Source organism: Copadichromis virginalis, linkage group LG2, assembly GCF_057382275.1.
Source record: "Copadichromis virginalis isolate Kocher_CV1m ecotype Utaka linkage group LG2, C_Virginalis_male_GT1.1, whole genome shotgun sequence".
NCBI lineage: Eukaryota > Metazoa > Chordata > Actinopteri > Cichliformes > Cichlidae > Copadichromis > Copadichromis virginalis.
In genome coordinates this window covers 11,119,335-11,129,955 of record NC_140619.1, presented here as the reverse complement: position 1 = coordinate 11,129,955, position 10,621 = coordinate 11,119,335, and the positions used below count along the sequence as shown (strand labels likewise).

The 10,621-nt window shown below is 47.0% G+C and overlaps 1 protein-coding gene across 1 annotated transcript in view; it reads right to left on the bottom strand.

Moving 5' to 3' along the window:
- Positions 1-7,043: 7,043 nt before the first annotated feature.
- Positions 7,044-10,621, bottom strand: part of mgat4b (alpha-1,3-mannosyl-glycoprotein 4-beta-N-acetylglucosaminyltransferase B) — a 118,315-nt gene continuing 114,737 nt past the window's right edge. Inside the window, exon 15 of the mRNA XM_085471192.1 lies at positions 7,044-10,027. Within this exon, the coding sequence (XP_085327318.1) occupies positions 10,004-10,027 (24 nt within the window). The 3' untranslated portion in view covers positions 7,044-10,003. The remainder of the gene's footprint in view (positions 10,028-10,621) is intronic.

Sequence of the window (10,621 nt, the reverse complement as noted above, 5' to 3'; positions counted from 1 at the left end):
TATTTGTAAGATTTAAATGTGCCGTTGCTCACAAGTAAAATGTGAAATAATCAGCAGCTTGTTTTTATTTAAATATTTATTTCCCATAATAAGTTCAACAGGGTAGATGTACTTAAGGAACATGAGACTTTTTCAGATAAATAAAGGCAAATATTGCAAACTACACAAAAGGCAGCCGCTAAAGCGTTTAAGTTTCAAAATAGAACAAACGAAACAGACTAATTTGTCAATTCCACTTAGAAACAAAATATTAATTCTAAAAATAAATCTTAGTTTGTTTTACAGAATAACAGACAAAACTGACTAACTTTTGTCAATATCAAATAAACTGAGAACTAAAAGGAAATTCTCAATCTCTCCTTGTTGTATAGCTGAGCTTTTCAAACAGTTTTAACAGTTACTTTAGTCTGACAAAAGCCGAATGACGAATTAGCGCTTCCAGTCAGAGACTGAGGCTACGTCCACACGTACACGGGTATTTTTGAAAACGGAGATTTTCCGTTTCCGTTTTAAAAAATAATCCCGTCCACACATAAAGGCAGAAATGAAGGAAAACGCTGCTATGAACATGCCAAAGCAGCAGGTGGAGCTAGATTCCTAACCGTGCAGAAATGTTGGCCAATCAGAAGTCTAGAAGCCTCGGTGGGAAAAAGTAAACAAAGCTGGGGCATAGAAGCAGAACCGAGTCGTATGTGTGGACGGACAGTAACTGTGTGTATATGTAAGCATTTAAACACTGCAGAGAGTAGAATTAACAGTAACAGTATTGTAGAAATTCATTTCACCGAAACAATAACTTGGCGCAGTGTGACGCATGCACCAGTTTATTGTATTTCCAGACTTGCTTTCGGCACAATTTACAGTGCACGCTACTCTGTTTTTTGTCAGACTTGAAATAGCCGAAATACCTTCAAACTACGGAACTTCTATGGCTCTTCCGTTCGACAATCTCTCCGGCGTTGGAACCATCATCTGTTTTCTCTTCGGTCACGCTCGGTTGATTTTTCTAGTCGGCACACTCATTTCCTCCATTACGCGCTGGCTCCATTACCCGCTGGCTGCTTCCCAAACAAACACACGTGCGGCTTGGCACTTGTGCTGTACGTAACAAGTCACGCGACGTGACGCTGCGGCTGTGATTGGTTCGGCTCTGCGCTACTTAGTTTGGATTGGCTGACCTTTTTTTTTTTTTTTTTTTTAAGAGGACAAGAGCGGCGAGGTCTATCGCGATAGCTTAATTTCTCTATCGAGTAAAAGTTATATCGCGATACATATCGTTATCGTTCTATCGCCCAGCTCTAACTCATCCCCTCTCCCTTTCCAAACGCCTTCGACGCTTATTCCCTTCCGATGCTGATGGTGGATCAAGGAGACCAGCGCACAGGCTGCAGGCCCGGATGGACTGTCTACATTGGCTGTCTCTCACCCTTTATCCACCCCTGTTGCTTGTCATGTGTTTCTTTGGTGTATTAAGAGTTTTTTTTTCATGTGCTCTTACACAGAGGTGTCTTTTTCTGTTCTCAAACTGATCTCCCTGTTGGAGCTCAGTCTGGGGGGAGTTATTTTTTTCTCCTTATCTTTCCTCATGTGGTGCATTTTCAATTGTTATACCTCTCTGACCTGTCTTCCCCATGTGATGTTTTGTGAAATGTATGTATGGTCGGAGGGTAAGATGGCGCCGCCATTGTGTGCAATAGGTCGGCAGCCTTATGAAATTTCCCCTTGTGGGACTAATAAAGGTATATCAATCAATCAATCAAGATCCTCTAACATCTACCTAAGGCTCCAGTAGTGAGTCAGCTAATTGGAGTCTCTGAACTGGACCCGTGGACTGTGTTTGTACTGTTTGAGCCTTTTAGAATATTTTTAATGCAATCATCTAATATGGCTGCTTTGTGGTAAATTAAATAAACAGACCATCCAACAGGTCTGAGCTCCAGTATTGCTGAGTGAAACTCCAGGATTTTAACTGGATGTTATTGTGCCCTAATTAGCAGCGACTGAATAAACATAAATCACATAAGACTGATTCTTTATAAAGCTTCTTTCGGCTGTTCCCTTATTCACCAGGGGTCGCCACAGCAAATAGATCGGCATGCTTGATTTTGTCAGGTTTTCAGATCAGATGACCTTCCAGCTGTCCCCAGAGATTTGGGTGACCTCCTGGACTTGAAAAGGGATCTTCTGTGTATTAGCTGAAGGTGTTAATCCCTACACTATGGAGCCACAGATAGTGATGCTTTATCACCGAAGAAAATGTTCTGATGCTTGACTCTGTGTCAGAGCAGAGCTCTAAGAATCATGTGATCTTCCTGCATGTGACCGCCACACCACATGGTGCCGTTACCCATCCATCCATTCGCTTCCGCTTATCCTTTTCAGGGTCGCGGGGGGCGCTGGAGCCTATCCCAGCTGTCATAGGGCGAGAGGCGGGGTACACCCTGGACAGGTCACCAGTCTGTCGCAGGGCCAACACACAGGGACAGACAACCATTCGCACTCACTTTCATTCACACATTCACACCTAGTGACAATTTGGATTATTCAATTAACCTATCCCCACAAGCTGCATGTCTTTGGACGGTGGGAGGAAGCCGGAGTACCCGGAGAGAACCCACGCAAACACGGGGAGAACATGCAAACTCCACACAGAAAGGCACCGGCCTGATGTTGGAATTGAACTCAAGACCTTCTTGCTGTGCGGCAACAGTGCTAACCACCGTGCCGGTGCCGTTACCCTTCTAAACCAAAACTCAGTTCTCTTCCAGAGCTGGTTGTTAAAGGTACCCATCCACCTGCTGAATTATTTGTGACTTTTAAAGTGATCGTAATTAAAAGAGTTAATTTCTTTAGTGTCTTCATAAGACCCTTATGAAAAGGACATCGAGGGAACAGTTTACCCTGCCCGGGATAGGGTTACCGGGGCCCCGCCCTGGAGCCAGGCCCGGGGAGGGTGCCCGAGGGCGAGCGTCTGGTGGCCGGGCCTTAGTCCATGGGGCCCGGCCGGGCACAACCCGAAGAGGAGACATGGGCCCATCCTCCCACAGGCCCACCACCCGCAGGAGGCGCCATAGGGGTCGGGTGCATTGTGTGCCGGGTGGCGGCCAGGAGCGGAGGCCCTGGCGGACTGACCCCCGGCTGCCAAGACTGGCAATAGGGACATGGAATGTCACCTCTCTGGTGGGGAAGGAGCCCGAGTTAGTGCGTGAGGTTGAGAGGTACCGGCTAGATATAGTCGGGCTCACCTCTACACATGGCTTGGGCTCTGGAACCAGTCTCCTGGAGAGGGGCTGGACTCTGTCTCAGTCTGGAGTTGCCCCTGGTGAGAGGCGGCGGGCTGGGGTGGGTATCCTAATATCCCCTCGGCTTGCTGCCGGTACGTTGGGGTTTTTCCCGGTGGACGAGAGGGTTTGTTCCCTGCGCCTTAGGGTCGGGGAACGGGTCCTGACTGTCATCTGCGCTTATGCGCCGAGTGGCAGTTCAGAGTACCCAGCCTTCTTAGAGTCCCTGGGGGGGGGGGGGGGGGGGGGTGCTGGAGGGTGCTCCACCTGGAGACTCTGTTGTCCTGCTGGGAGACTTCAATGCTCACGTGGGTAACGACAGCGAGACCTGGAGGGGCGTGATTGGGAGGAACGGCCTCCCTGATCTGAACCCGAGCGGTGCTCTGTTATTGGACTTCTGTGCTAATCACAGTTTGGCCATAACGAACACCCTGTTCGAACATAAGAGTGTCCATAAGTGCACGTGGCACCAGGATGCTCTAGGCCGTAGGTCGATGATCGATTTTGTAATCGTATCAGCAGACCTGCGACCATATGTTCTGGACACTCGGGTAAAGAGAGGGGCTGAGCTGTCAACTGATCACCACCTGGTGGTGAGTTGGATCAGGTGGCGGGGGAAGAAGCTGGACAGACCTGGTGCACCTAAACGCGTAGTGAGGGTGTGCTGGGAACGTCTAGCAGAGGCCCCAGTCCGCGAGATCTTCAACGCACACCTCCGGCAGAGCTTCAACAGCATTCCGAGGGAGACTGGGGACATTGAGTCCGAATGGACCATGTTCAGCGTCTCCATTGCCGAAGCTGCTGCATTGAGCTGCGGCCGCAAGGTGGTTGGTGCCTGCCGTGGTGGTAATCCCCGAACCAAATGGTGGACACCAGAGGTGAAGGGAGCCACCAGGCTGAAGAAGGAGTCCTATCGGGCTTGGTTAGCCTGTGGGACTCCGGAGGCAGCCGACAGGTATCGACAGGCCAAGCGGAATGCGGCTCGGGCAGTGGCTGAAGCAAAAACTCGGGTGTGGGAGGAGTTCGGAGAGGCCATGGAAAAAGACTTTCGGGCTGCCTCGAAGAGATTCTGGCAAACCGTCAGACGTCTCAGGAGGGGAAAGCGGTGCTCTACCTGCACTGTGTATAGTGCTGGCGGAGCGCTGCTGACGTCGACTGAGAAAATTGTCAGGCGGTGGAAGGAATACTTCGAGGACCTCCTTAATCCCACTGACACGTCTTCCGAGGAGGAAGCAGAGTCTGGGGATGAGGGGAATGACCCGCCAATTTCCGGGGGCGAGGTCACTGAGGCAGTTAAACAACTCCTTGGTGGCAGAGCCCCTGGTGTTGATGAGGTCCGCCCCGAGTTCCTGAAGGCTCTGGACGTTGTAGGGCTGTCCTGGTTGACACGCCTCTGCAATGTTGCGTGGAGATCAGGGGCAGTACCTGTGGACTGGCAGACCGGGGTGGTGGTCCCCATCTTCAAGAAAGGGGACCGGAGGGTGTGTTCCAACTACAGGGGGATCACACTCCTCAGCCTCCCTGGGAAAGTCTATGCCAGGGTGCTGGAAAGGAGAGTTCGTCCGTTAGTCGAACCTCGGATACAGGAGGAACAATGCGGTTTTAGAGTGTGAAGCAGCGGGAATGAGGATCAGCACCTCCAAATCTGAGGCCATGGTTCTCAGCCGGAAAAGGGTGGAGTGCCCACTCCGGGTCGGGGATGAGTTCCTGCCCCAAGTGGAGGAGTTCAAGTATCTCGGGGTCTTGTTCGCGAGTGATGGGAGAAGGAAGCCGGAGATCGACAGACGGATTGGGGCTGCAGCTGCAGTAATGCGGACGCTGCACCGGTCCGTCGTGGTGAAGAGGGAGCTGAGTGTAAAAGCGAAGCTCTCAATTTACCGGTCGATCTACGTCCCTACCCTCACCTATGGCCACGAGCTGTGGGTAGTGACCGAAAGAACGAGATTGCGGATACAAGCGGCAGAAATGAGCTTCCTCCGAAGGGTGGCTGGCCTCTCCCTTAGAGATAGGGTGAGAAGTTCGGCCATCCGGGAGGGGCTCAGAGTAGAGCAGCTGCTGCTCCACATCGAAAGGAGCCAGCTGAGGTGGTTCGGGCATCTGACAAGGATGCCCCCTGGGCGCCTCCTGGGTGAGGTGTTCCAGGCATGTCCCACCGGGAGGAGGCCCCGGGGCAGACCCAGGACACGCTGGAGAGATTATATCTCTCGGCTGGCCTGGGAACGCCTTGGTATTCCCCCGGATAAGCTGGAGGAGGTGGCTGGGGAGAGGGAGGTCTGGGCCTCTTTGCTTAGGCTGCTGCCCCCGCGACCCGGCCCCGGACAAAGCGGATGAAAATGGATGGATGGATGAATTTCTTTAGTCTTCAGCACTTCTTGTCACCTGACTTTTTTCAGATTGAGTTGGACATAAACACACTTTTAAATTCAAATCAATTCAGTTTGATTTAGATTAGGCTCATAAAAAATCCAAAGCACATCATATTGTAAGGTAAAGACCTTACCTACAAGACTATAGACAAACATTCAGTTCTCCACCTGAAATGAAGATCATAGAGTCTGTGTGATGAAGCAGCTCCTGCAAAAAACAATGAGTGATGCTGCCATTTCATCATTTTTGTGATGAAACGAAGTTTCCAGAAAACTACTCGCCTCTTCCACATCACCCACCTGACAACTCTACAGCCAAATATGCGCATACCTCAAGTCCTTACTGACATTTGGAACAACCAAATGTCATTAATTTCATTCATAGAATCATTTATAATTACTGCAGTATTAAAATGTTCAAAAGTGATGAAAAACCCTATTTTCACTCTATTTTATGACTGAAGTGTAAAAGTAAATAAAGTAAGTAGAAAAAGATGCTTTTTAACACTTAACCTCATAACAGCACTCCTGTGTCATATGTATGTATGTTTTTTTGTCCTGTTGTAGTACAGATACAACGGTGCAGAGCAGAAATTTTCTGTTGTTGGATAGTTTCGATGGAAACAGCTCTGCTGACGAAGTTACTCTTCATCCCATTTATCAATCAGTTCATTTAAGAGCAGAACCACAGCACGATGATCGAGTTATCACCCTGACTGAAATTCACATTGATGATGATGACGAGCAGTTTGTGCTTCACATTCTGGTCTGTGAATCTGTTTCTTCACCTTTACAATAAATACTGGTGTACCAAAAGGCTCAGAATAAGGACCTGTGTTTTTTACTGAATCTGCTCAGAATGCTCAGTTCCTTGGAAAATGTCAGTTTACATGCAGATGATGCACTGATTTATTTTCCTAATTAATCCTACAGTTTCCTTATTTGACTCACACTTGAACGTACAAACATACAATGAATTTTCCATCATGAGAAGCCAGATGATGTCAGATACACCCCTGGAAAATGTCAGCTTTCATCTGAAAAGAGTAGCCAAGACCTTTTTAATATATTCTGTAAATATTTTCACAAAACGTTCCTCCATACCTTCTCCTTTTTTCATGTCTCTATGTCAAAGTGAAGTTTAGTTTTCGTGACAGTGTGAAGTAAATTTTTTGAATGTGAATTCCTCTTCATTCATAAAGCCTGTCAATTCACCTCATTACAGAAACGTCAGTATGAATGCATTAATCTGATCAGAAAATGACAAAAACGAGCAAACATTAATTATTTAGGAAGCTTTTTGCTCAGTTTTAACAAACCTCACGGGGGGTGGAATCTGGAAAAAGAAAGACTTTCCTGCATTAGAAGAGATGCTGAAATTAAAAGACACGAGGAAACCACTTAAATTTCTGTCTTTATTACAATTCACAGATTGGATAGAAGTTTAAGCTCATTTAAATAGAGTTTATCTAAAGGATACAAAAGACACATACAAGATGATAGCAATGCATTCCAGTGCATCTTTCAAAGAAAATAAAAAAAAATAAAATCCTGGGATGTTTCCTGAAGCTAGAGTTAATTTAGCCTAATATCACTGATCAGCTGACTTCACATCTGAAAATCTGAACTAGTGACAGTTTGTACAGGAAAGAGAGACACATCTTAATGCAGGAGAGTCTCGATAAACTGTTCCCGTGGTTCATTTACCTCCTTTACTTCACTTAGCCTGTTCCTGTGGATTTCTGTGAGCAGATTATAGACGTCAAAGCTACATCCTGTGGTGTTTCTGCATATTAGCAAGCCAATTTGTACTGTGTGAGCAGCTAGAATCAAAGAGGAATGTGATGCTATTCCTCTTGAAAAATTCCAGCAGCCGCTCTCCTCAGTGCCCAGATGTTTACAGACTGTTGTTCAAAGAAGAGGAGATGCTGCACAGAGGGAAATGTGGCCCTTTTTAGAGACGTGTTACCGCGTTTTCAGTGTTTTACTGTGAATAAAATACGGTTTCATGTTTCAGCTTCACTTCACTGTTGTTGTGTGTATTTGAAGACATAATTAGTACAATAATAATGGAAACAAATTAGAATTACTGGGTATGTTTTGTTGTTTCTTATGAGCGACTGCACTGAGTGCAAAGGCAGTGCACTTCAACACATCCACTGGAAGCTGCCCAGTATAAGCGCAGCGTGACAGGCATCAAAGCAATAACCTTCGAGCCACACTCGCACTTCATAACATGGTTTAAAGCTCCCAGAAGTGCAGAAATAACGGGTGAAATTAAGTTAAAACAGCATTAAATGTTACAGAAGGAACAACACACTAAAACACTCTTTTGTCCTACATTTGTGTTTTAAAGGCAGATGACAGCACTTAGAACACCGCATATTTACTCATTGTTAAACCACAGAACCACTAGAGAAGGAGAGAGCCTCCGGACGGCCCCTCGCTCTTCACTTTAGTCCAGTTCAAGACCTCAAAATGTCCAGAACCCAGGAGATTAATCAGAGCCCTGGCCATTATCCACCTCGAAAACCCAAGAACGTAAGTCCTTAAAAGTGATTCTGGAGTTTTAATAAACTTTGACAGGATGTTCATTTCGCTCTCGGTCTTTCAGAGAGGTAATGTGGCCCCTAAATCTGACAAATGTGCTCATAAATCAGTCGATCCAACATGAAGTCAATTAAATTCAGTCGGTCCAAAGTTAGACGCACAAAAGAAACAATGATAATGTCATGAATTACGTCACTTTAAGGCAGCTGTTCGGGGAACAGATTAAAATCTGCAAACGAGGGAACAATTTATCACAAACTTCTCTCCTGTAAGACGACACTGACACCGTCGCTCAGCGCGAGACAAAGAGCCGAAGGACGACGGCGTCTGCTCAGAAAAACTAAAAATCGACCTGTGGAGAAGACACAAGAAGGAAAAGTACCCAAGTGGTACAACAGAGTACATCAGAGTACTACAAAATACATCAGAGTACTGCAAAGTATCTCAGATTAGTCCATAATATCTCAGAGTCCCTCTGAGGGACGGTTCTCTGATTATTTTTCAATACTCTCTGCAGTACCCTGATTACCCCAGTGTTCTGAGGCACACTGTAGTAGTACTGCATAGTACTGTGGAATACCTCACAGTACTGCGAAGTATTTAAGAGTACTGCAGAGTAAGACCAATGCAGAGTAATCAGGGGACTGTTGAGTACTTCAAAGTACTGTGGAGTGTACCTCAAAGTATTAAAAAAAAACAAACCCTCAAAGTACTCCATGGTACCTCAGGAGACTGTGGAATACCTCAAAGCATTTTACAGTCTTCTGAGGAATTCAGAGTACTGTGGAATATTTTTGAGTACTCTAGACTATTTTAATGTAATTAGAGTACTGAATAACAGTCAAAGTGATGTGGAATATCTCAGGATACAGTGGCGTATTTCAGAGTACTAATGAGGAACCACAGAGTACCAAAGACTCTCAGAATACAATGGAGTATTGCAGAGTAATCAGAGTACTGCAAAACACAGAGGAATACCTCAGAGTACACTGGAGTATGTCAGAGTAATCAGAGTATTACACAGTAATCAGAGTACTGCATGGTACTGAGGAATACCTCAGAGCACAGTGGAGTACAGCAGAGTAATCAGAGTACTACATGGTACTGAGGAATGCCTCAGGGTACAGTGGTGTACTGCAGAGTAATCAGAGTAATCAGGACACAGAGCAGTCAGTGTGAAGGCCTCGGTAACTTAAAGATGTGGTCATGAACAGAAACTCGTCGGCGTCTTCGTCAGTAGTTTGAAACCACGATAACGGGAAGAAGGTCCGAGGCTGCAGCAGAGGATTCTGGGTATTTGTGGACGCTACATGTTGGGAGGCGGGGCCTGTTTGAAGTGACTCTGCTCTTTGTTAAGGCAAATTGAAGGAGGGGAAACGCCTGGAGCACACACATCACCACACGCAGCGAGTGGATGCACATACACGGGTACTGTGGGCGGGGCAGGAAGGTCCCGTCTGCAGACAGGAAGTCCCAAAGCAGCAGATCAATCATCAGAGGTGGCTCGCCGCTCTTGCCACAGCCTCCGTGATTACCAGTGTTTCAACATTGAGCTTACTGTATGTACACATAAATACAGGATGAGGAGTAATGACATCACTCCTCTGGGTGGAGACAGGTGAGCCCACCTGTCGCTGTGTCTCAGTCTCTGATCTGTTCAGTCCTGCAGCGCCGAGGTCCTGCCAGGCGGCGGCGCTGTGGCACCGCGGTGGGGATCTGGTGAGCGGGACGAGGCAGGACGGGAGCAGAGGAGCTTCCGGTCAGCTCGTCTGAACGCCGCTGAGGTAACTTCGAGGGGGCGGAGCTTTACTCGGCTTTCTTTATGAAGATCTGAGAGAGGAGAGACGGCCAAGGCGTGAGTCACAGAGAATCACTAAAATAATAACGAGACAAACCCGCCTGACCTGCTCAGCATCAGCTGCTTTGCACGATCACACAGGAAGTATGGTGGGGGTCCAAACCTGCCGCTTTTCACTTATATAGCCTATCTGACCCCTCGTAACTCCAAATACAGGGGATATTCAGAAGATATGATAGATTTATTAAAGTTTGAATAAACTTTAATGAGAGGAGCAGAAACAAGCGCGGTAACCTGGATGTTTGATCAGTTTCTGAAAAAGCAGGTGGCTGCTCAGAAAAAGTGAGAGCATTCATCACAAGCTGTGCCCAGTTTCACGTGTGGCCCTGCATCTATAAATCCAATCATTATCGAGACTGATGCGTCTGCAGCTTTGCTTCACAGCTGATGGGCGAGCTGCAGCACGGATTCAAGCTGTTTTTATTTTCAGCCACGCTCTAATTATCGTTCCATCTGGAGACTCACAGGTTGCTTTCCCGGTGTGTTGGCCGCATTACTACAGGAGAGCTTTCAGTTAATATTCACTGTGCTGTCATCGTTTGTGCGTGGATCTTATCTAAGCTCTG